This window comes from Ahaetulla prasina, chromosome 3 (assembly GCF_028640845.1).
Source record: "Ahaetulla prasina isolate Xishuangbanna chromosome 3, ASM2864084v1, whole genome shotgun sequence".
Classification (NCBI taxonomy): domain Eukaryota; kingdom Metazoa; phylum Chordata; class Lepidosauria; order Squamata; family Colubridae; genus Ahaetulla; species Ahaetulla prasina.
In genome coordinates this window covers 175308161-175334486 of record NC_080541.1, presented here as the reverse complement: position 1 = coordinate 175334486, position 26326 = coordinate 175308161, and the positions used below count along the sequence as shown (strand labels likewise).

The following is a 26326-nucleotide window of genomic DNA, read 5'->3' as shown; positions in this document are numbered from 1 at the left end:
TTTGTCTGCCAGTAGGATTAACATCTCCTGCCCCCTCCCCCCTCCCCCGCTTTTTTGGCTTTCCGCAGATGTAGTCGATCGTGGCAATGCCCTTCTTGTGATTGGGTACATATACATTCGCAGAGGTAACTGTCAATCACCGATCGATAACCTTAACTCTAACCCTATTTGGTGGGCAAAAAATACGAGACAGCCAAAATAAGCAGAACTTCATGGGTTGGTGGTTCGAAACTCCCCGGGTGAAAGCCCCGGCGCTCACGGGCTAACGGAGGTCTTCCCACGCCGCGGACCCGCAAAATCGCGACCGCCCTGATTTGCTTTCCGCCGATAGAGGATGCTTTACGGTAGAGCAGCCGGAATCGAGGCGGCGGAGGAAGCAGGAAGCAACCTCGGTTACCTTCTCCTGACTGCCGTTGAGCTTTCGCCGGCCGCGGCAGGGAAGGGGAGGCGAGAATCGGTGGAGCGGCTGCCGCGGCTCCCATCCGCGCCGTCGAGACAGGCAGGATGGTTCCCTCGACTGACAGCGAGTCTCCGCACCTGCTGCTGGGCCGGCTGCGCTTCCTGAGCGAGGCGATCGGCTGCCTGATCCGGGTGGAGCCGCTGCCCGCCGCTTTGGCTTACGTGCCCCGAGAAGTGCAGTACAAGCTCTGCAAGGATCCCAGCGCCCAGGGGCCCGCCTCGGCCTCGGGCCGGAGCCTGTTGTCTGTGTGGGAGAGCCCAAGCAAAGCTGCGGGCGGTGCGGGTCCCGGCATCAGGAAAGGTCCGGGCAGGGCCACCATCGAACTGCGCAAAGGATCGTGCATTCGAGCCAGCGGCGAGGAATACTGCAACGGGCACGGGCTCTGGGTGAAGCTCACCAGGGTGAGGGACAAGGCGGGGGCTCTCTGTCTCTCGCGCGCGGCCTTTGCACCTGGAGGCTAATCCGGAGGAACGGAGCGAAACCCTGGCGGATCTAAACCGTTTCGATCCCGCGTTAGTTTCGAGCGGATCCAAGTAGATCCTGATCAGGAATATTTCTCTAGAGAGGCCGGAAGCGTGCCAGGGTTCTGAGGCATACTTCAAATTAGAAAATAAAAAAGAAGAGACTTAATGCAAATAGGATTGAGATAGAAGTGGAGATTGATCGATCGATTGATTTGATTTATATTGCCACCTATTCGCCCATGGTGACTCAAGGCGGCTTTCAGAAGATAAAAAACCACATTTAAAAAAACTAAAACTCATAAAAAAATCAAATAAATTAATGTAATAAAATCACCCCTGAGCCCCCCACCTCCCACCCCAGCGACAGCATGAGCCATTTAATGAGCTTTATCCCGCTCTGGGTTCCCCAGGCCCGCTGGCAGGTCTTCAGCGGCTTCCAGAAAAGAATTAGGGTGGTGGCCATTCTAATCTCTGGTGGAATGATGTTCCAGAGAGAGGGAGCTGCCACGGAGAAGGCCCTTCTTCTGGGTCCTACAAGGTGTATCTCCCTCGGGGATGGGACCCACAGCATTCCCTGCCTCCCAGCTCTAATGGGTCGGGTAGATGTGACTGGCAGGAGACCAGTCACATCTCCCCTTCACAGTCACAGTCCCTCAGATAACCTGGTCCCAAGCCATGAAGATTCCCATTTATCCCCATTTTATTCCTTTCCATTTGTGGCTGTATGTAAATCAGTCATGTAAATGGCTGAGTGGGTGGAGGAGTTCACATTTCCCATTTTTTGCTAAGTTTTGCTCTTAATGATTCCATGGGTCTACATTATAGTCTTTTACTAGAAGTGATTTGACACTGACTTCTTTCATCACGGTTTCTCCCCCTCCTTCGCAAACTCCCACTCCATCCTATAGCTTTGGGTTTCCTGATCTCCCAACCTTGCTTAGCATTTTGAAGATCACCTGCAGCCAATGAGGTGCAACCACCTGCGGTAAGACTGTCAGTGTTTGTGTTACGGGAAACAAATGGTTAGTTCTGAACTTGGAATAGACTGACTATATAAGAAGGGCATGAACTGTTGGATGTCAAACAGTTGCCAGAACTAGAGGCTTCACTTCATGGCTCTTCAAAGCTTATGAGCTTATGACACCCAAGGCTATGGGATCAGACTGAGCAGTGTTACAAATATTCTGAATATCCATGCAGAAACTTTTCTAATTAATCAAATTGCCAATTCCATACGGTTTATTGTACAGGATAACATTTTGTATATTGCTGTAAATATACCTTTATTTGTATACATCTTTGGTTTTTTCCAAAAATGGGAAATTATTGTGACTTGCAGTGAACAGGAATATTTTAATTTGCTATTTTATTTTATTTTATTATTTTATTTTATTTCTCCAGGACCTGAGAGCAAGGTCTTTGTTTTATCCCCACTATTCCAACTCTCTGAATTAAATTGGGCTGGGAGAAAATGACTGGCTCAAAACCACACAGTCAGTTCTGGACGGCTCTTAGCTCTAGTTCACCATCTTATTTATTTATTTTATTTACATTTATATCCCGCCCTTCTCCGAAGACTCAGGGCGGCTTATAGTGTGTAAGGCAATAGTCTCATTCTATTTGTATATTTACAAAGTCAACTTATTGCCCCCCCAACAATCTGGGTCCTCATTTTACCTACCTTATAAAGGATGGAAGGCTGAGTCAACCTTGGGCCTGGTGGGATTCGAGCCTGCAGTAATTGCAGGCTGCTGTGTTTAATAACAGGCTGTCTTACAGCCTGAGCCACCACGGCTCACTGTATTTCATTGACTCTGAAATTTGTACAGGCATATTTATTAAGTTGAATTTACATAAGGATTTAATTGCAGCTGCACAAATAGTGCAAAGGTCTTGCACATTTAAACTTTATATATTTGTAGTAATAGGTAATAACAATCCACTTAGATTTTACTGCTCATGTGACTTTGTGTTCTAATCATATAGGAGCAACTTCAGGAATACAAGACTGGTTGTGACCTGGAGGAAGGTTGGGTTCTTATGTGTAAGCATGCAGATAGTGGAGACAGGCTGGTACCAGTGGAATCTATGGAGAGGATTCAGAGGCAGCAACAGCTCTTTGGGATGGATTTTAAACCAGTGATCAGGTACAGAATCTCACTTCTGCTTGGTAGGCTTTGGAGGACTTATTGTAGAGGATACTGCAAATGTGAATGTAAGCAAATATATTTTATTTGTCTACAAAACTCTGGTTGTCAGAGCATTCTCAGAAGAAAATGAGTGGCACAAAAGGAAGATTCTGAAGAGGGGCTATTTTTTTCTAAATCATGTAGGTATGCCCATTTTTAAAATATCATTTGCTGAATCCTAGTTAGTGAATCATTTGTCTTTATAAATTGTTTCACATTTGTCGATTCATTATGGATCTGACAAATTTGTATAACAACAAAGGTCGTTTGTATAACAAAATGGATTAGAAATGTAATGTTGCACCTTCCACAGATGGCTACGTATTGGTCCGTATTGATTTGTTCTCATAACTTTTTCTTAGAACTTTTCTTAGAAGCCAATCAGTTTCTCTAACCTGGAGTTGACATTTATAATTTTTTTGCATTTTCTATACTCCAGATGGGAACAAGTGGTAGATTTAACATATTCCTTGCATCTTGGAGCAAAGCCAAAAATCATGGAGCCAGATGTGGCTGCAGTAGAGAGACTCCGGTAATTTGATTTTATTTTGAGGTGGGATGGGGTACTGATTGCTTGGGATACTCAGTGCCGTTACTTTGGGAACAGTGATTCAGCCTATGGAGTTGAGTTAGGCTTTGTCATCCACCACCAGTGGAAACAGTTCTTTGGTATAAAGCTGACTGAAGTAACACATTGGGAGATATTATGGGACGAGGAAATGAAAAACATGACTAAGAATGGAGGAATTAATAGATTACAGTTTCTGACTATCCCCCTCAGTGCTCCTTCTGTGCTGCTGACTACCATCACTGCTTTGTAGATTTGTGCCACCCACATGGAGCTATGAATGTGATGAAGATCTGGTACATTTCCTTTATGACCATATTGGCAAGGAGGATGAGAATCTGGGTAGTATCAAGCAATATGTGGACAGCATCGACGTCTCCTCTTACACGGTATAATATTATCAGCAGATTGGATCTCCTTGTAGGGGAAACTCTTCCTCAGACTATCATCCGTAACTTGTCAAGGATTATGAATTTGTAGCTGATAAGCAAAATCTACAGGTTGTCTATAAATATCATCTTTAAATTGTTCTTGCAACTTTCATAGGTGATGATGATGGATGAGAGGCATTGTCTGCTTACCCCTACTCAGCTCACAATAAAAGCACCATTTATTTTAGTTTTAGAATAACCATTATTCTCCAGACTGGTGCTATTCAGTAACGCTGGACTTCTATTATTCCTAGCCAGTGTGGCCATGTTAGCAGACAATAACACTACAATCCAGCACTTTCACATTTCATTTGCCTGCCTCTTAATTTTGAACTCCCTTTTTTAGTCTTTGTAAAGGATTAGAAATATAGAACTGTGATGACCTCAATGGTACTCTACTCTACATACATCTCATCTTGTTCAGTGCAGATGCTGCTAGAGCATTTTTGCCTGACATCTTTGCCTAGGCATCTTTGCCTTGTACACTGAAAGTTCCTGCTAAGCTGTACCATGAACCTACCTCCTTCTGTTTTAACCAATTACTGTATTTTTCGGAATATAAAATGCACATTTTCCCCCAAAAAAAGAAGGTGAAAATCTGGGTGTGTCTTATACTCTGAATGTAGCCCCACCCAGCTTCTCAAACAGAGGTTTCAGAGGCTGAAAAAAGCATCAGAAACTAAGCTTCAGAAAAGAAACTCCCAAATAGAGCTTCAGAAAAAAAGCCCCCAAACAGAGCTTCAGAAAAGAAGTTCCCAAACAGAGCTTCAGAGGCTTTTTTCCTGAAGCTCTGTTTTGGAGGCTTTCAAAAGATTTTTCTGAAACAGTGTTTTAGGGCAGAAAAAAAAGCAAAAAAAAAAAAAAAGCAAGGCACAGAGCTTACAACCAAGGAACCTGTTGTTAAAATTCACCTCTGGGAACAGCTGGTTGGGGGTATTCTGGGAGGCCAATCCACCTGCCAATCAGCTTTTTTTCTTATTTTCCACCCCAAAACTAAGGCACGTCTTATATTCCGAAAAATATGGTAGATCTTGTCCTCTAGAATAAGAGAAAATAAGTCCACTTTTTATTTGTATCTCTATAGACACACACCATTTTTCTGAGAGCTTGCTCTCCAGAACTTGGACCTTTTCTGAACTTACTCCAATTTGTTAGCTACGATACTCCAAATGAGATCTGAGCAAATGCAGTACTTCATTGAAATGCTTCTCAAGTGAAGCATATTCATCAAGAGCATGTCTGTATGAATAAGTAGGGCTGGTTCAAATATTAGCCTGGGCTAATGTGCTGCTCTGCTTCCCTAGGAAGAATTCAATGTTTCATACTTGACCGACAACCACGAGGACACCTACTGGGAGAGTGATGGATCCCAAGGCCAACACTGGGTTCGTCTCAACATGAAGAAAGGAACCATAATAAAGTTAGTAATTAAATCCGCTCCTCCTTTTCCTAGCTTTTTCTCTGTAAAGCAAGGTTTTCTTCTCTATCATTAGATACAAAATGATTTAGGATCAGTCTTTGCAAATAGATTGCTGCTCTAATTTATTTGACCTTCCTGAAAAACAATTATTCTTCCATTCTGTTTTCTGTATTCTATTGAATGTAGATCAAGATGGGTTTAGAAATGTAGTTTGTATGTCTGGCCCTGATTTGTGCATAGGCATTCTTCTTTCAGAAAAATAAAATTGAGAAATGCTTAACAATGGAAAATATCTCAATTTTCCTGTACAATAAATGTGCTAGGCTTTTCAGATGCTTCCACTATAAATGTACAGCTAAGACACTATATTAGATTGTATCAGAAAATGTGCAGTTCTACAATCCCATTTCCTTTTTTATGTCAGGGATAGATTAACAGTTTTTCTTCTTCCAGTGGCTTTTTCTATTAACAATGACCTGAAGCTCAGAGTGACATAAAGTGAATCACAGAAATATGAAGGATGTACCCCCTCTTCTTAATTCAGAATATCCTTATTTTTTCCAATCCTTTTTGAAGAATATTTGAAAAAGTCCCAGTATAATATTTCAGAAAAAGACTGAATCTGATTGAACTGTTTTAAGGTGGGCAGTTCTCTCTTCCTTTTTCCTCATATTTTCTCTGATTTAAAAATTGCAGGAGAGGGTTGCAAGAATGAATGCCAAGAGCGTCTTCATGTTTCCAAACATCTACAGTGATGGCTTGTAAGGATGCTGAACAATCCTTTTTTGACAGGAATCCTAATAACTGAGCAAGTTTTCAGCAGGAGTTTTTTGTTTAAAGAAAGCCCCTTTTGAGTTTCCAGCCTTCACAGAACTTTCTTGCATGTGAAAGTTTTCCTAATACCCCTTGGCTTTGTCTCACATTTGTTGATTCAATTCTCTCCCATCAGGAAACTCTTTCTGACCGTGGATACAACAGATGAGAACTTCATGCCAAAAAGGGTGGCTGTGTATGGCGGTGAGGGTGATAACCTGAAGAAACTGAGTGATGTCGGCATTGATGAGTGAGTTAGGGCTGTGGGGGAAGATGGAAGCTAATTGAATGAAGACATCTTCCTAAATTTTATTCAAATGGTTTAATAGTTGTCCAAAACTTGTCATTTCCTATGATACAGGAAGGAGAAAGAGAGAATAGAGATGAAGAATTGTGATTAAATGCTGTTGCAAAGCAAGGAATTAATGGCCCAATTGCCGCTGGTGAAGTGCTAGGGGTTCATATGTAATTGCTGGTTGTTGATGTTGGCGTAGTGGTTAGAATGCAATACTGCAGGCTACTTCTGCTGACTACTGGCAGGCTGGCTGCCTGCAATTTGGCAGTTCAAATCTCACCAGGCTCAAGATTGACTCAGCTTTCCTTCCTTCCGATTGCTTGGGGGCAATATGCTGAGTCTGTAAACCGCTTAATCATTACATTTACGATTTTCAGTGTTTTGTGGTCACATGATCACATGCTTAAGGACTGGTTCCTGACAAGTGTCAGGAGTTGATGGAGAATGCAGCAATAAAATTGCAAATCTCAGTCACATGGGATCGCATTTTACAACCGCAACGTTTCATTTAACAATTGAATAGGAAGTGATGTCGTGAGCCTGATATATTCATGTGATTTTCAGCTTAGTGACGGCAGTGCTTAGTGATGGAGTTGCCAGGGCTAATTGTGGTTGTTACGTAAGGTCTACCTATAGTTATATTTCTACATAACACTAGGCAGTGTTATGTATAAATAGATATAGGCAGTATCTATATTTTTTAACATTTTGCCTAATACCTGTAAGCAAGCTCCTGTATGTCCTATCTGACATCACTGTTTTAGGAGTCAAATTTCCATCAACCCTCCCCCCACAATGCTAACCCTAAACACCTCCTCCCCCATCAGAGGGAAATTGATAGATCAATGCGCAATTCAGAAGGTTGGAACGAGAACCAGGAGTCTTTGGGTCCCAGTTCCCATTCACAACCCAATGTAACTTGTCCCCAGCTTTCAGATACATACAATTAAAAGTTTGGCAAAGGGGGAGGGGGTTATACTACTATATGCAAGACGAAACAGATATGGGGTTTTTTGTTGTTGTTGTTTTTTTGTCCCTAGGAGCTACATCGGGGATGTGTGTGTGCTGGAAGACATGACTGCTCACTTGCCTGTCATTGAAATCCGCATTGTGGAATGCAGAGGTGTGTGGGTGTCACTATGAGGATGAAATTTTTAATCTTTGGGGGGATCATTTGGTAATTCTGAAACTCTAATTTGGGATTTTATTACACCTGTATGCAAGTACAAAGAGCCAAATGTAACAGTTTTTTTATCACACCTCCCAAGACATCGCTTATGGGCTCTGTTCTTGAGGAAAACCCTCAAAAACCCTTGCCCATTATTAGCAAATAAACTGCCATTGGGGGGGGGGATGATGATGATGATGGATGGATAGACAGACAGACAGATACATATTATAATTTTAAAAAGAACATAAAAACTACACAAATTTATACCAAATAAAGAAAACAACGAAAGAAAAAGAGACAAAAGGAAAAAAACAAAAAACATTTTTACTTTCTTTTTGCAATCCTCAACAATTTTCTTCTTTCTATAACAGCACATCGTTTAGTGTCCATCTGAAAGAACTAGATTTTCTTTTATAAACCAGACTTACAGGATTACGGTTTGCAAAAACCTCTCTTGGTAAAATCTCTTACTTTGGAAAATCTAGTTGCCAAGTCTCTTGAAATCCAAATCATGTCTGTTTTTGAACAAAGACCTGCATCCTTTTGGAAAATGTATGTATTTTCTTGAGGTGCCAGTGTTCTGCTCCATATTTTCCCCACAGAAATTTCTATACAGAGGAATTAATTATTTATTTAAATGATTTGCTTGCTGCATATGGTCCTTTCCTTTTATGCAGATGATGGGATTGATGTGCGCCTCCGGGGCATAAAGATCAAATCTTCACGGCAACGAGAATTGGGGCTCAACGCAGACATGTTTCAACCAGCCAACCTAGTGAGGTATCCACGACTGGAAGGGAGAGACCCCGATGTGCTTTATTGGCGTGCTGTGATCCTGCAGAGGTATGGAAAGTGCTAGTTAGGAATGCTAATAAAGAAGTTCTAATGAGCCTCATTTCCACAACTGTGGATGGGAATAAGAAAATATGTGAGAAGCCTCTGCAAGCAGCTGAATTAATTAAAAGAACATCAAGATCTTTGTTATCGCTATCCCACCCTAGGTGTGTATTAGTTTTCTTCTAGTGTATGTGGGAAAAACCTTGGGAGACTGGACCAAGAGAACCTGCCTAGGAAATTTATTTATTTATTTATTTATCAAATTTATATACCGCCCTATCTCCCGAAGGACTCAATGCGCAATTGACTCAAATGGTCAGAGAATAGATAGCATAGCTTACAGCTGCATAGTGGGCAGGGCAGATGGCTCTTTGGACTCTCTTTAATATCTCAGGCTGTAGAGGAGATTGGGGGAAGAAGGATTGCACTTTGAGACTTGCAAGAATGATGTCAGCTTTACTAGGCACAGGAAACAGAAAAAATGACCAAATGCACTAAGTTAACTTTATTGTGAAGTTACAATAAAGTTACATATTGTGAAGTTACATTTAAGTGTTAAAGTGTTATTCTTCCACTGTCTCCTTTGCAGGTGGAAAAATTAGGGAGGGTTTCTTCTAAACCTCTTTTCCACATACTATTACACCTAGGAATACTGTATCGCTTTGATTGCAATGCTGAAGCACTGCTTATTTGAGTGCTTACTTCCATAAACCAGGAAGTATCTCATTCTTGACTAGCCTTTCCTAGTATTATGACCGTGTGAATTCTCTTCATTTTCATTGCTATTCTTCATTTCATGGTCATGCCTTCACAGTTTCCTTGCAAACATTTTTAATTATAAAGGCTCAGAGAATTTGCTTGGGTAGGAGATACATTTCAGAAATAAACAAATAATGCTCAGTGGTAGAGGACTGCCTAGAAAAAAATTAGGAGGAAAAGAGCTCCTAATGGACAGATGGAATATAAACGTAATCATAATTTTGTTTTATTTACATGATTATATGGAATCACATTGTACCCTCAGCATCATGCATCACTATACATCACTTAGATATTTTGCCACATTTTTGGTGCTGTTTCTTTTTGTTGGGATAGGTTTATCAAGATCTTGGACAGTGTGCTTCATCACCTTGTACCAGCCTGGGACTACACACTCGGCACCTTCAATGAACTAAAGGTGAGGTGACTAAAAGTCCTACTGATGGGTCAATATCTCTTGTTATTGTGACTATTCTGTAGTAGCCAAACCTACCTTTCTTTGGGAAAATTGAAGCTGTTGAATAAATGTATCTGCTCCAACCTAACTAGACAGTCGAATAGGCTAACATTGCCATCCTGTTTCTTGAAGGCGAGTTGACAATGATGTAGCAGAGAAGATGTAAGGATGCTCTTGCTGGGGAACTCTTCTTCAATCATTATATAAGCAAGCCCAGCATTTTAAAAAGGATGGCTCTCTCTAACTTCACTTTAACAAGAATGTCCACATTGTATTTTCTTTTCATGTTCGAGTTCATTTTTCAAGCTTCAGGAAAAAAAATTCTATTTCATGATTCTAATGAGATCCTTTTAAGTCCCAATTTAAATTAATACGACAACTTAAAACTCAATGGAATAATTGAATTTTAATTCTTTGTTCTCTGTGGCAGTAGTCCTTGTTTAAAAAGCCCTCGTTTAACAAATATGAACTGCAGCTTTCTATACAAGGTTGCTCATAAATCTTTAATAAATTAAAAATGCATCAACATTGTTAATGAGAGATGGGAATGACTTTGTTCATTAAATACATATTTTCCGATATCAGAGTGTTTCTAGTAGGAAAAAGAACTAAGTTATCAGTGTATCAAGAATATTTGGGTGGTGGCCATGATGTTAGAGCCCAATTGGCTGGAAAAGTGAGGGAAAGTGCATTAGATATTGGACTATTGCCCTCTTTGAACCAATTGTTATCCCCTGACAGCATATCAAACAGTTTCTGTTGCTGTCCAAGCGACGCACAATGCTAATCAGCCAGTGCCTCAAGGACTCTGAAACCAGCAAGCCCAATTTCATGCCACGTCTCTACATCAACCGGCGCCTAGCCATGGAGCATCGCGACAATCCTGCCCTTGACCCTACCTGTAAAAACACTGTCTTCACCCAGGTAAGGGGAAACACATATAATAGCATGCCCTTCTCCACTATGGGATCCTCCAGATTTGTTGGGACAGTAATTTCCAAAATGGCTGTCTGATATTCTGGGAGGTATGGAACTAACATCTGAAGAATACCAAAGTAGGAAAGATTGCACTAATTATGATTCAGGAGCAGTAATTTCCTTCTGTACTTCAGAGTGCTTTTTTATGCTGTGCTCTTGATATAATGAATGAAATGCCGTTGATGTCTATATCACAGCTAACAGGCAACTATGGCACAGCCTTTTTAAGATTGGGAAGCATCACTCTGGGATCCTTCAATTTATAATAGAACTTTTACAGAAATATTTAATTTGTGTCATGTATGTGTGATGCTGTTAAATAATTGAATTTTAATTCTATGTCCTCTATAATGGGTCCCTAGCCCCTGGGCTGTGGCCCATTACCGGTCCTTGGTCTATTCCCAACCGGGTCACGCAAGCGGCAGACTGGTGCGCATGTGCACATGCACCCACAGCTCAACTTGCACAAGTGGCTGGCTGGTGCGCATGAATACATGCGCAGTTCAACAGGCACAAGTTTAGCTGCACGCACATGCGCATTTGTGCTGGCATGCTGCTCTCGCTGCTGGCCCACCGCTCATGCGACCCAGTTCTCCTCTCCCTTCCCCACCAAGCCACCAAGCCACAAAGGTTGGGGATCGCTGCTCTATGACAGAGGTCCCCACTCCCCAGGCCACAGATTGGTACTGATCTGTGGCCTGTTAGGAACTGGGTTGCACAGCTGGAGGTGAGCAACAGACCAGCAAGCAAAACCAAAACCAAAACTATCACCCCTCCCTGGTCCATGGAAAAATTGTCTTCCCCTAAACTGGTTGAGTGGCTGGTGAGCGAGCAAAACCAAAACCATCCTCTCCCAGTCCATGGAAAAATTATTTTCCATGAAACTGGTTTCTGGTATCAAAAAGGGGCTGCTGCTCTATGGTATCCACAGGTGATCTTCATTTAACAACCTCTCATTCAGTGACCATTCAAACTTGACGATGGCACTGAACCAGGGGTCTCCAACCTTGGCAATTTTAAGACTTGTGGACTTCAACTCCCAGGAACTCTGGGAGTTGAAGTCCACAAATCTTAAAGTTGCCACGGTTGGAGACCCCTGCACTGAATAACTGATAGCTATGACCAGTCCTTGTGCTTATGGCCATCACAGCACCTCCACACTCACATGATTGTACTTTGGATGTTTGGTGCTCAGCTCGTGATTGTGACATCAAGATGCTCCAAGGCCACATGTTCACCACGTGAAACCTTCTTTGCTGGCATCCAATAAGCAAAGTTAATGGGGAAGTAAGCAGGAGGTTGAAAATCGCAACCACATGACGTCCTCATTTGACACCCATGGTGATTTCCTTAAGGATGGCATAACGGGGAGTGCTGGAATTTCCACTGAGTTGTGTGGTTACATGACTCATGTTTTACAACTCTGTCTCCTAGTGACAGAAACTCCAGTCCCAATTGCCATTGTTAAGTGAATACTACCTCCTCTGATCAAAGTAATTCATTTTCTTTGAGCTTTTATCTAATTCCCACCACCACCGGAATTGTGGTTGATTTGCCTATCTGTTTTGTTTATGAGGTTGTCAGGTTAATATTTCTCTCTTTGGCCTAGTTTTATTCTGTCAATGAGCTACAGTGGTTTCCTTCATTTTATTGTTAGCATCACTGTGAAATTAGCCCAACAGGTTGTAATTTTCCCAAGACCAGGCAATAAACTAGGAGCTGCAGTTTGAGTTGTCTCACATAGTGGTCCAGCCATATCATCACACTGGCTTTTTCATTTTATTTGCTGGGGATCTACTTAACCAGAAAAGCATCCCAGGAAAGTAATTTTTTGGTGTCCTAAAGTACCAACTGTTTCCCTTCCAGTTTTCTGCGGAATTAAAATGCGCTCGATGGCTTCAGGGGCAGGATATTCTTGCTTTGCCATCTATAAGCACCGTTGTGATGTTTTATTTTCTTCCACTGTTAAAGCTTTAGCTGCACTTTCTGCTCTTCCTAGGTATATGAAGGCCTGAAACCTTCGGACAAGTATGAGAAGCCCCTGGATTATAGGTGGGTGATCCTTGAGCCATTTGTCTTTCTTCCTTGCGAAAAGGGCTTTAAAGTTTTTGGGGATCTGAAATTTAAAGGCCTGGATGACAACTATTGTAGGATTTGCAAATAAACCAAAAGTTCATTTTTCAAGGAAAGAGAAAACCTGATATTAGGGCTCCTTGGTGCTCTCTGAGTCTAGTTGTTTTCTTGCAGACATTTTCATTACCCAAGATAGGTAACATCACCGCCATTGTTTTGGGAGTGCACCCAATGTGCCTAGTATCTGTTCTTAAAGTACTTTTGCCACAATCATTCCATTTTTATCACAGGTTGTCTATTAATGTTAATATCTTCATGATAATTGGCTCTAATATTTTGACTAATGGCTAGCACACTTGATAACTCTAATTTTTATTTTATCCCAGGTGGCCATTGCGGTATGATCAATGGTGGGAATGTAAATTCATTGCTGAGGGCATCATTGATCAGGGTAAGTTTAAAGTTCTGAATAGACCCAATTGATGCCTTGCTTAAATTTAGCCTTTAGTGTTCTGCATTGTTCAATAAAAGGCAAATAAAAGCACATTTCTTGGCTTTGTGCTTCAGTTTTGAGGAAATGGAATTAAAATGGCCCAGTAAAGGTCTCAATAACCTTTTTTGTTTTATTTTGTTCCTTGTTCCCAATCCGTGTTATTTTATTGTGCCCACCATTATCGCAATGGTAACTGCAGATATTATTGATTTTGATAATTTGTACTTGAGCATTTGGGTTTTCTATGGACCATGTTTGGATTATAGGCATGACATAATCCAGGTTATTTCAGACCTGGAAATTTGGCTGTTGCAACATCCAGAAAAATAGCTATTGCATAGCTGTATTTTTAGTAGTATCAGATTTTATTCTTAGAACAATAGTCCTGCTAAGATCTGACCATATAAGAGTAGATTAGACAAGTCATAATTTTGATTCACCCCACCCCACTCCCGGATGTAATCTCCCCACAAAAAAAATGGACTTTCTAAAGTGATGGGAGTGGGAAGATCAGAAATCCAGTGAAAGTTGATGTTTGGCAAAAATATAAATGGGCTCCTTTTTATTTTGCTTTGTTTTCTTTCTTTCAGGTGGGGGTTTTCGGGACAGCATTGCTGATATGTCTGAAGAGTTGTGTCCTAGTTCATCCGAGACACCCGTCCCACTGCCTTTTTTTGTCCGCACATCCAATCAGGTGCCATTCCTTGCTCAAACCGAAATTAGATCAAGTCTTTCAGGATAAGACAAAGAAAAACGCTACCTAAGAAGAAAATAAAATGTCAGGGGCATTAATGGCAAAGAAACAACACTTAGGTTTCTGGATCTTTTCCTGATGCCATTGAATTAAGCATTCCATTGTATTTTATCTGTTACACCTGCTTGTTCTGCTCAGTGTGTTAAAAGTGCTTCAGATCAAGGTGGTTTTTAAAAAAATTTCTTGTGTCCAGGTTAAGGCACTAACACGTGCCAGAAAATGTTGCACTATCTCTGTTGGCCCTTGGTGGATTATGTATTGCTAGGTGCTGCTATGGTGTTGAACTGGGAGTTTCTGTATGGAGTTATGCTTATATAATAATTACACTGTTGCTTAGTTGATTTTTTAAAATAAGATATTCGTCATTTTAGGGCAGTGGAACTGGAGAGGCCCGAGACATGTATGTCCCAAACCCATCTTGCAAGGAATTCCTCAAATATGAATGGATTGGGCAAATAATGGGTGCAGCTCTACGCGGCAAAGAATTTCTGGTTAGTATCCAATATTGACTAAATTTTCCTTGATACCAGAAGCGATATTTCTTCATACTCAAGCCACTTCATACTTTCTGTAGACATGTTTTCTGAACATGTGCTCATTCCTTCATTTATGTAATCATTTAAAATTGGGTCCCAAATATACTTTTGGGGACAAAAATGGGGAATGTTAGATGCTTCCATGTTTTTAAAAATTATTAACCTGGAAGTCTACTCCCCTTGTGTCTTATGTCACAGAAGGTGGGAGGATATTGGAAAACAGTCATTCTAGAAAGAAGAACAAGTCTATTCCTTGAAGTTGAATGCTTCATTCTTATTTATTGATCAAATTGAAGGCATATGTTCTCTTTTCTCTGGGATTTCTTTATTTATGTTTTTGGCTATTCCCTTTCATAGATGCATTTGGCTTGTTAATTCAAAAACTTTGTTTCTTTTTTAATTTAGAATTTTGACATAGCCTAGAGTTCAGTGTAAGTTGTCTTTTTTTCCACATCAAACAATTATCAAACATTTTCTATCTGAAACTATAAATCAGCACAGCAAAGAACTGATCAACAGCTCTCTTTTCTATAGAGCCTAATCTCATCAGACATTTGAGATAACTTGGGACAATATTTCCTATTTCGTTGTCACAAATTTAAGTGTTTTTGCAAGAAGCTGCATTGGCAGTAAAGTACCTTCCACCTGATCCTTGGACATATTATGCAGTTAGGAAGGGGCAATGCTAAACTATAAATATTTATAGTGGGTCCTTCTCAGTACAAATTATCCTTCTCTTTAATGGAGAACAGTTGACCAAATAACTTTCAGTGCTGGATATAGGCATGTCTAATATACAAATAACAAGTTCCTTAGCCTTAGCATCTATCAGCCATTCCTGAAAAATTTGACTATGATGCCAAAAAACTCTAACGTTATTTTATTATAAGGTTACAGTGACAAAATTTTGCAAGTCTGAATGGGCTTTTTCCTCCCTTTATTCTCAGAATTATTCCTACTGCCCATTTAATTGCCTAAGATTATGGTATTCTGTGGAATTAATGCCTTAAGTGGGAGACAATATTCTGTTTTATTGTTACGTAGATACATTTATTAATCTTATTTTTAAATACCACTTTAATAAAAAGCTGAAGGCAGCTAACAAAAAGAAATGTACTTAAAATAATTTCAAGATCCTGAAAAACACTGAAACATATCACAAAAGAAACAAAGCAGCAATATTTGAAATAAAAGAGTATCTTCAGTCCATTTTTGAAGAATTTGTTTGGATTTAAAGAGACCCGAATGACTGCAACTACCCTTAAAATTCTGCTTATCTTCTTCTTTTCTGTTCAAGGTCCTTGCCTTGCCCGGCTTTGTTTGGAAGCAACTGACAGGTGAAGAAGTGAGTTGGAATAAGGATTTCCCTGCTATTGACTCAATGCTGGTAAGTCACGAGTGGTGTTTCTGTTTCAGGGTTAAAAACTGATGAATAGGCTTCTCTCCATTTATTTGCTGTTGGGGACTAAAAATATGGAACAATACATAATTGAGCTGATGGCTTGAACTTGTTTTTTAAATAGTCATGATAGAACTTCCTTGCACCTTAGCTTTTGTAGAGGAGATCACCTAGAAATATTGTAACATCTATCAAAACCATCAGAATGTATCTCAGAAATGTTGTGGCCCGCTGGCGGCCAGTAGAGCTAGCAGCAGAGTCTGACAGTGAGGAGGTTGGGAAGGAACTTGAGCCAGTCCTGGGGGCTGGGGAAAGCTCGGATGAGGGCTCTGTGTTGGAGGCAGAGAGGGAGTTAGACAGCAGTGAGGCAGAGGAACAGCTGGAGCCCATTCCCAGTGTGCGCATGCGCAGAGCTGCCAGAAGACAAGAACAATTAAGAAAGCAGAGTAGACTTGGGAGTAAGGCCACACCTTGGAGATGATTGGCCCCTCCCATAAGACATAAAAGAGGAGCGAACGGGATGTGGGCTTTTGCAGGAAGCAATTAGTTCATCTCATTTCAAGATTGGAAAGTTCTGTTCATGACTCTAATAGACTCGGTGCCAAGTTTGGTCTTGCTCTGCATTTGGAAATTGGTTCTCTGGCAGCGATGCAAGTGAGATAAGGTGGGGGTTGATAAACATTCCTCTGAAAGACTGTTTGCCAAAGGCTTGTTGACTGTGAATGAACGGAATTCACAGTCGTGTTAATAAAAGAGGTTTTACCGGGATTAAGACCTTGCTTCGTGCTTTCTAAGGAAGAACTAAGCATAATAATTTTTTGTTCTTTTGAAAACATTTTGACCATACGTTATTACACCACCTAATGATGGCTTCAATTTAATCAGAATCCCAGCGATCTCTTCCTAATTTTCTTGGTTTTTTTCCATGCTCTCAGGTAAAACTTTTGGAGATGATGGAAGGAATGGACAAGGAGACCTTTGAATTCAAGTTTGGGAATGAGCTGACCTATACCACCGTACTGAGTGACCAGCGCATGGTAGAACTTATTCCTGGTGGCATTCGCACTGCAGTGCACTATGAGAACCGGCTAGAGTTCATCCATCTGGTACAGAAAGCCCGGCTGAATGAGAGTAAGGAACAGGTAATTCAGTGTGGCATTTTAGTAGTATAATCATTCCTTTTTCCCCCTATAGTTTATCATCAGTCAGTAACAACATGTTTTAGGAGATGTTGGGCATTGTTTAAGCAAATTAATTATAGAGGTAATATTGAACAAAATTTAACAGAAAGCTATACATTTTCATGGACTTGTCAGAAAAGAGTTTTTTGGAAGAACTTTTTTCTACGTATCTCTTTTTCATTTTACGTATTCTTTTCTTACCTCTTTTTCCTAATCTTCTCCCAGATTGCAGCCATGCAGGCTGGACTTCTGAAAGTAGTTCCTCAGGCTGTCTTGGACCTCCTCACCTGGCAGGAACTGGAGAAGAAGGTCTGTGGTGACCCAGAAGTTACAGTTGAGGCCTTGAAGAAGCTCAGTATGTATCTCTGATACTTGGACTTCCTGTTGTGGATGAGAATGCTCTCATCTTTAGGCATATACTGTACATGGTCTTCATTGTATCTACTGCTAGCTCCACACGCAATTGCTAGTTAGTACAGAATCCCAGCACACTTACTTTATTGAAAATGTGTGTGGTGAGTTTGAGCTAATTTAGTAAAATCTTTTGCCTCTCAACTAATGTTTCTTCCTCTCTAATCAGCTGGATCTTGGTATGTAGTTGACATTACTGTTTCTGTGCTGTTTATATTTTTATCTTCTTACAGCTCGCTTTGAGGATTTTGAACCATCAGACACTAGAATTCAGTACTTTTGGGAGGCCTTGAACAACTTTACTAATGGTGAGCAGAGTAAACAAATGTTCACAGTTGTGTAATAGTGGATATAAGGGATTTTCTGCCATTTATTAAATGATTGCAGAGCCAAGCATATTTTAAGAAACTTTTCCCATTGAAAACTACCATAGTCTCTCCTGCAGAACCCATTGTTGATAATTAAACTTGCTGTAAACATTTTTTTTCTTCAAAAAAAAAAAAAAAAAAAAAAGCCACAGTTATTTCAGTTGATGAGGGGAGAAGTGGTGTCAGATTAAGTAAATTACAGCAGAATAGAGAGGGTGAAAAGTTTTCACCACAACTTCTGTCATATATTTGGTTGCAAGTTACATTTTGACTCATTGAATAAAAAGTAATTCCTGCTTTCCAAGGCTAGCATCTTGAGACCATGTCAGATGTCATTCCTATTTCATTTTCCGGGAGGTATATTATGGAGAGGGACTCTTGATGAACTGATGAAAGCCATGTACTTTTCTCTTTAGAGGATCGTAGTCGCTTTCTGAGGTTTGTTACGGGGAGAAGCAGACTTCCTGCTCGAATTTACATCTATCCTGATAAATTGGGGTGAGTCCCGCTTCCCTCTTTGGGAGAGAAGACTGATTACTGATCCTTTGGAGTTTGATTATCTGGTAGATTCTTCTGACTTACCTTATTTTCTTCTGTCTTATGGCCAAGTTCGGAGACCACTGATGCCCTCCCTGAATCGTCCACTTGCTCCAGCACGCTCTTTTTGCCCAACTATGCCTCGTAAGTCTTGCTCTAGAAACCCTTTTTATGGTAGAGGTAAAGGTGGGGAACGATCACTCTTTTATGGTTTCAACTCCCAGAATTATGCTGGCATTGGAATTCTGGGAGTTGAAGTCCACAAGTCCTAAAGGGGCCATCGTTCCCCATCACTGTGAGATAGACACACAGGAAAGACAATTTGGGGAAGATTATATAATAGCAGAACAGCAAGGACTGTTCCATGCTTACTAGGGAAGTGATATTTACAGTAGATAATGAGAAGAAAAAACAGTTGTGGGAGTGGAAGAACTAGAGAAGTGTAAGAAGGAAAATATTACTCTATACCACAGCACAGGCAAACAGGGAGACTATGATAGTGAGGTAAAACTTTCATCGAACAACCGTAGATAGGTAAGACAGAGATGTATTGCAGATTTTCAGAATACCTGAAAACGTTAACCTTTTTTTTTTTAAACTTCTAGTGCCAAAGTTTGTGAAGAAAAATTGCGTTACGCAGCTTATAATTGTGTGGCCATTGATACCGACATGAGTCCATGGGAAGACTGAAACCTGGAAGGATGATGGTTTTGCTGATGGTGGTCTGATTTTTGTCCTTGCTACCTGGAAGAAGCTCTTGCACTCTGTTCATCCTGACCCACCTTCCACAAAGTGTATATGGGTGTACATATCTAGAAAATAAAATATCAGATGTGAACATTATATTAACATGCTGTTTTTCAAGAGAAGCTTGAGCAAAAGCTTCTTGCTAGTGAAAAGCTGGATAAGATTTGTGATTCAATAATTTAGTTAAGGCTAACTTTTCCTTCTCCGGGAAAATATAGTAAATATAGTAAAATACTGCTTTATAGTAGGAGTCTTACATTTTTGGAATCAGGAATATTTTGTGACACAGTTGCCTGCTGAAGTTTTTTTTACATTTTCATTTCTGCTTCTTCCTTAGACAGTTCTATAGACACATAACTGGGAGTAAGCTTAATGGAACGCAGTACGGTTTATTTTTTGATTACACATTTGGACCAAAAATGTGTGAATTACACACAAAACATATACTTCCCTGTCCCTAATTCATTCAGAAATTATATTTCAGAGTCTCTTTTGCAGCAGTCAGGAAATTATTTCCATTTACCTGCCTGTTTTTATGCAAATCCACAATTGTCTGCTTCCTTTCTTTTTTGCCTCTCAACTAATGAATGTTTCTTCCTCTCTAATCAGCTGGATCTTGGTATGTAGTTGACATTACTGTTTCTGTGCTGTTTCTATTTTTATCTTCTTACAGCTCGCTTTGAGGATTTTGAACCATCAGACACTAGAATTCAGTACTTTTGGGAGGCCTTGAACAACTTTACTAATGGTGAGCAGAGTAAACAAATGTTCACAGTTGTGTAATAGTGGATATAAGGGATTTTCTGCCATTTATTAAATGATTGCAGAGCCAAGCATATTTTAAGAAACTTTTCCCATTGAAAACTACCATAGTCTCTCCTGCAGAACCCATTGTTGATAATTAAACTTGCTGTAAACATTTTTTTTCTTCAAAAAAAAAAAAGAAAAGAAAAAAGCCACAGTTATTTCAGTTGATGAGGGGAGAAGTGGTGTCAGATTAAGTAAATTACAGCAGAATAGAGAGGGTGAAAAGTTTTCACCACAACTTCTGTCATATATTTGGTTGCAAGTTACATTTTGACTCATTGAATAAAAAGTAATTCCTGCTTTCCAAGGCTAGCATCTTGAGACCATGTCAGATGTCATTCCTATTTCATTTTCCGGGAGGTATATTATGGAGAGGGACTCTTGATGAACTGATGAAAGCCATGTACTTTTCTCTTTAGAGGATCGTAGTCGCTTTCTGAGGTTTGTTACGGGGAGAAGCAGACTTCCTGCTCGAATTTACATCTATCCTGATAAATTGGGGTGAGTCCCGCTTCCCTCTTTGGGAGAGAAGACTGATTACTGATCCTTTGGAGTTTGATTATCTGGTAGATTCTTCTGACTTACCTTATTTTCTTCTGTCTTATGGCCAAGTTCGGAGACCACTGATGCCCTCCCTGAATCGTCCACTTGCTCCAGCACGCTCTTTTTGCCCAACTATGCCTCGTAAGTCTTGCTCTAGAAACCCTTTTTATGGTAGAGGTAGAAGTGGGGAATGATCACTCTTTTATGGTTTCAACTCCCAGAATTATGCTGGCATTGGAATTCTGGGAGTTGAAGTCCACAAGTCCTAAAGGGGCCATCGTTCCCCATCACTGTGAGATAGACACACAGGAAAGACAATTTGGGGAAGATTATATAATAGCAGAACAGCAAGGACTGTTCCATGCTTACTAGGGAAGTGATATTTACAGTAGATAATGAGAAGAAAAGACAGTTGTGGGAGTGGAAGAACTAGAGAAGTGTAAGAAGGAAAATATTACTCTATACCACAGCACAGGCAAACAGGGAGACTATGATAGTGAGGTAAAACTTTCATCGAACAACCGTAGATAGGTAAGACAGAGATGTATTGCAGATTTTCAGAATACCTGAAAACGTTAACCTTTTTTTTTTTTAACTTCTAGTGCCAAAGTTTGTGAAGAAAAATTGCGTTACGCAGCTTATAATTGTGTGGCCATTGATACCGACATGAGTCCATGGGAAGACTGAAACCTGGAAGGATGATGGTTTTGCTGATGGTGGTCTGATTTTTGTCCTTGCTACCTGGAAGAAGCTCTTGCACTCTGTTCATCCTGACCCACCTTCCACAAAGTGTATATGGGTGTACATATCTAGAAAATAAAATATCAGATGTGAACATTATATTAACATGCTGTTTTTCAAGAGAAGCTTGCTAGTGAAAAGCTGGATAAGATTTGTGATTCAATAATTTAGTTAAGGCTAACTTTTCCTTCTCCGGGAAAATATAGTAAATATAGTAAAATACTGCTTTATAGTAGGAGTCTTACATTTTTGGAATCAGGAATATTTTGTGACACAGTTGCCTGCTGAAGTTTTTTTTACATTTTCATTTCTGCTTCTTCCTTAGACTGCAGTTCTATAGACACATAACTGGGAGTAAGCTTAATGGAACGCAGTACGGTTTATTTTTTGATTACACATTTGGACCAAAAATGTGTGAATTACACACAAAACATATACTTCCCTGTCCCTAATTCATTCAGAAATTATATTTCAGAGTCTCTTTTGCAGCAGTCAGGAAATTATTTCCATTTACCTGCCTGTTTTTATGCAAATCCACAATTGTCTGCTTCCTTTCTTTTTTGCCTCTTATTCCGACAATTGTACCTTAATGATTTTTCCTTTAATAGCTGCATAAACACCTCCGACCACGAGTGGGCAATGCGAAACCATAATTGAAAAAAAATCCCTTCCTTAGTCTACAGTTAAGATCATGCTTGGGGGTTTTATTTTAATGGTCAGCACCTCCTTTTCCCTCTTTCTTATACCTTTATACCTAAAAGGAAAGTAGGGCAATTCTCTGCTTGTGTAGGTTAAAGAGTAAATGTTCATCTGCTTATTCCAACCTAACTATTTCTTCTAGCTAACTCTCTTAAAGCCTTTCCCCAAAGTTCTACCTCTTGATTACTATCTTGAGTAACATAACATTGCTAAAATGTGCTTAATTTCTGAAAGCTTAAATACCAGATCCAGACATTTTTTGTGCAAAGAAGGGAAGGGACAAAACTGGAAAGAGCTTTGGGATGTGATGTGGGTAAGGAGAGAGACAAGTTTTTTTGAGAAGTGAGAACAGTAGTGATTACTTACCTTAATTCATGCTGCCGACCTCCCCTTTTACTTTATTACACATGGTCACAGCTGTATTGGTATATTTGCCCGTTGATGCCCCAACACAAGGATTTTGATGGGATGGGAGACCCGGGTCCTCTGCCAAAATTGCACACGCTGTGGGGCTGTAGGTTAGCCGCTTGGGTGGGCCGCCAGAGCTGGCGGCTATTGTTGCCACATAATGGGCTTGATTGGTAATTGGGGAAGGGAATTTGGCGGCGGAGGGGGGCGAGAGGGAGGGAAAGGAGGGACGGTGCCATCTCTGCAGCTGGGCTTTTGTCATGCAAAGTGGGGAGCAGGAAGGGAGGCTTCTCGGTTATCTGGCAGCTTCTCTTCGGGGCTGCTGCTCTCCTTCTTTTACGCTTTATTTCTTCACTTTTTTTTTTTAACCCGTCATCTTCGTTTCGCCTCTCCAGACGAGCGTGGTTTCTCCGTCTGTCGCCCTAGCTCAGGCCGTCCCGGGAAGGCCGCGCACCGACTCGGGGAAGGCGCGGATGAAAGCATTGGGAAATTGGATCGCTGCAGAAAGGCGGGGTGGAGGCGTCTGATTCTGCCGTATTCATTGCATCTACCTCTTCATCACTGAATCGGACAGGAAAAGCTGGGGGAGGGGCGGAGAGGCGAGGGGCTCTCGGAGGTGCTGGCGGCCCCCCGAGGCGAGTAACAAGAACCGGGGATTAGGCGGGGAGGCCTGCTGGGCGAGGACGTGTAAGTCCCGTACCGCCTGTGGCGGGGGATTAATTACGGACCACCCAGCAGGCGGGGAGGGCACCGGCAGGAAGGTTGTGTGTCCCGAGTTCAAGAGGCAGAGAAGACGCCTGTTGGCTGCCGGGCGGCTCGGGGAACAGAGGAGAGGAGCGCCCCGAGAGTCCGCCTGGCCTTTTTCCCGGCGCTGCCGACTGCGGCGGGTCGCTTCCCAGCTCCCAGCCGTGTTTAAGAGGACCGCGACGCAAGGCGAGTGGGCGTAGCCGACTGCTCGGGATACCCGGGACTTTTCGGACAGGGGCACCTCGGCCCCCCGGGAGTTGAGGCTGTGCTTTGCTTACTGGGCTTCAGTTTCCTTTCTGAAAGGGCAGCGCCTCTCTGCTCTCTCAGTAACAATCACAAGAGTTGGAAGGGACCTTGGAAGGCATCTAGTCTAACCCCCTTCTCTCGCGGGAGACCTAAACTATTTCTGATAAATGGCTAATGCAATCGCTTCTTAAAAGCCTCAAGTGATGGGGCACCCACAACTTCCGAAGGCAATTTGTTCCACTGGTTAATTGCTCTCATTGTTAGGAATGTTTTCCTTAGTTGTAGGTTGCTTTTCTCTTTGGTTAGTTTCCATCCATTGTTTCTTGTCTTGCCTCCTGGTGCTTTGAGAAACAAGTTGGCCTTCTCTGTGGCAGTCCTTCAAGTATTGGAGGATGCTATCCTGTCATCCCTGGTCCTTCTTTTCTCCAAACTAAGTATACCCAATTCCTGCAATCGTTCATCGTATGTTTTAGCTTCTAGGCTAATCATTTTTGTTGTTCTTCTCTGAATTATTTCCAAAGTCTCAACATCTTTTTTGTATTGGGGTGATCAAAGCTAGATGCAGTATTCTAAGTGCGGTCTTACTTAGGCTTTGTAGAGCAGGACTAGTACTTCAAGTGATCTTGTTTTACTGCTCTGTTAATGCAATCTAGGATTGCATTGGCTTTTTTGGCTGTTGCCTCCCTCTCCCTCCTCACACACAATTTTATTAGAGTTTATAAATACAATAAAAGACTAACACAAATTAAGAAAAATATATATTAAAAAAAGAGAAGTGCCAAGAGATAGAAAAAATATAAAAAGTAAAAAACAAAGATATATAAAAGATGTCTCCCCCATCCCTTCAGACAAGCATAAACAATTTTTGTAACTTTATATCTTCTCTAATATTTCAATTTTTTTTTTTAAAAATTCATCTTCCCATATACTGACTCTTATCAATAAATTCTTTAGTTCTAATTGGCAAAACTCAATTAAGAACTACCAGAAATAAGTAACATATTTTAATCTCGATCTAATAAATCCACTCTGTATTCCAATTTAGCATTTTCAGTAAGAAATAAAGCAAAAAAAAATATCTCTTCATTTGTAGAAAGGGCAGCATTTCTCAAATCTTATCCACTCAGTGACAATTAAGTAAACATTTGGAAAAGAACTGCCCAATTAAACATCTATTTTTTTGATAAGTGGGAGGGGGGAGGGGGGCTTTGTCATATTTTTCAGTGAACAAGAGAATTATAGTTGCATTTGTGTCAAATCTGTTACAAAAATAAAAAGTTCGAACTCAAGTATCCCTTTGCTAGTTGAATTATTTTATGCAACCCCTGGAAAATAACTATTAGCAACCGTGATGCTCAAGAATGCTTGTTTAGAAATTTCTGAGGGATAAATGGTCTCCATCCTCAGGGAATCCCACTTTAAATATTGCTGTATTTCCTGTTTGCACTTTTCTTTGGGGCTTGCTTGCTTGTGTGAGTTCATGTTTGGATTATTGCTTGCAGGGCCAGTGAACCAAGTTGGAGGCCCTGAAGCAATTTTTCAAATTTGATTGGTGGTAAACCAAGGGTGTCCAACTTCGACAACTTTTAAGATTTGTGGACCAACTCCCAGAATTCCCCAGCCAGCATACTGAAGTCCACAAGTTTTAAAATTGCCAAGGTTGGACACCCATGTGGTAAACTGAAGGAAGCTGCAAGGAACCTCCTGAAGACCTCTACCAGCGGTCTGTGGAAGGCAGCCTCAGAATCACCCTAGGTTGAAGCCTGGGCAGCAGCTGGAGACCAAGTCCCTTTACAGGTAGTCCTCAACTTATAACAGTTCATTTAGTGACCGTTCAAAGTTACAACAACACTGTAAAAGTGACTTATGACCGTTTTTCACAGTTACGACTTTTGCAGCATTCCCATGATCATGTGATCAAAATTCAGATAGTAGGCAACTGGTTCATATTTAAGACCGTTGCTGTGTCCAAAGGTCATGTGATCACTTTTTGCACCCTTCTGACAAGGAAAGTCATCAAAGAAGCCAGATTTGATTTACAATCGTGTTTCTAGCTTAACAGCTGCAGTGATTCACTTAACAACTGTGGGAAGAAAGGTCGTAAAATGGGGCAAAACTCACTTAACAAATGTCTCACTTAACAATATTGGGATCAATTGTTGTAAGTCAAGGACTACCTGTATTAAGGCGCTATGGGAGCTGGAGGGCAGGGAAATAGTGTAAAAGCAGGGGAGGAAGTCTAAAGAGCCAGGATTGGATTTGGAATGGTGAGAGCTGGGTTCTGTTCCACCCTTAAATGGTGACTTTGGGCTAATTGTTTTCTTCCAGCAAAATGGTTGACCAGCAAAATGATTGACGTTGTGGGGGAAAATAGCAGGGAACATTTTGTTTTCTATCTTGAGTTCCTGAATGAAAGCAAGAAATAAAAGTGAGCAAGCTTGTTTTTTATTTCCAGGAATTCATGGAGATCAACTGGACTCAGATCCCAATCTTTAGTTTATTCTGAGGAGAACCAGTCATAGACTGAAAACAGAAACATATTTTATTTTCCCTTCACTTTGCAGTTCAGTGGTATAATTTATGTAGCTGTGTAACACATCTGTCATTTTAGAGCTGCTGCTGCTGTTAAACAATTGGAAACTAGAAATCTTTCTATATCATCCAGAAAACTGCCTATAGATTTTTCTGCCTGTCTATTCTGGGAACAGTGTTCAGGATTTTGAAATGTGTTAAATGTTGAAAGCAACTGGAAAAGAAAAATCCTACGCATTGCTCAAACTGGCAGTACTTCAGT

General features: G+C 40.8%; 1 protein-coding gene and 1 long non-coding RNA gene across 2 annotated transcripts; both read left to right on the top strand.

Annotated features, from left to right (window-relative positions):
* The first annotated feature begins 176 nt into the window (after window positions 1–176).
* HECTD3 (HECT domain E3 ubiquitin protein ligase 3) lies at window positions 177–19437 on the top strand. Its single transcript, XM_058175243.1, has 21 exons — window positions 177–861; window positions 2911–3071; window positions 3553–3645; window positions 3935–4070; window positions 5417–5532; window positions 6482–6595; window positions 7681–7763; window positions 8489–8654; window positions 9744–9825; window positions 10606–10788; window positions 12842–12894; window positions 13302–13366; window positions 13999–14102; window positions 14534–14653; window positions 15996–16085; window positions 17033–17239; window positions 17504–17633; window positions 17923–17997; window positions 18474–18555; window positions 18667–18738; window positions 19200–19437. Exons 1-21 carry the CDS (start codon window positions 505–507, stop codon window positions 19282–19284), a joined length of 2574 nt encoding a protein of 857 aa, XP_058031226.1. The 5' UTR covers window positions 177–504; the 3' UTR covers window positions 19285–19437.
* Window positions 19438–19950: 513 nt separating this feature from the next.
* Window positions 19951–21531, top strand: LOC131194357 (uncharacterized). The gene is made up of 4 exons (XR_009154148.1): window positions 19951–20089; window positions 20568–20649; window positions 20761–20832; window positions 21294–21531. It is a non-coding gene; the product is annotated as an uncharacterized LOC131194357 (long non-coding RNA).
* The last annotated feature ends 4795 nt before the right edge of the window (window positions 21532–26326 follow it).

What these genes read in the sequence shown, in the direction of transcription:
- HECTD3 (XM_058175243.1), top strand. Translation starts at nt 505, where the DNA reads ATGGTTCCCTCGACTGACAGCGAGTCTCCGCACCTGCTGCTGGGCCGG. An exon ending in TCGACGTCTCCTCTTACACG is followed by an intron (nt 4,071 to 5,416) that starts GTATAATATTAT and finishes CTGCTTCCCTAG; the next exon opens with GAAGAATTCAATGTTTCATA. An exon ending in GCACCTTCAATGAACTAAAG is followed by an intron (nt 9,826 to 10,605) that starts GTGAGGTGACTA and finishes ATCCCCTGACAG; the next exon opens with CATATCAAACAGTTTCTGTT.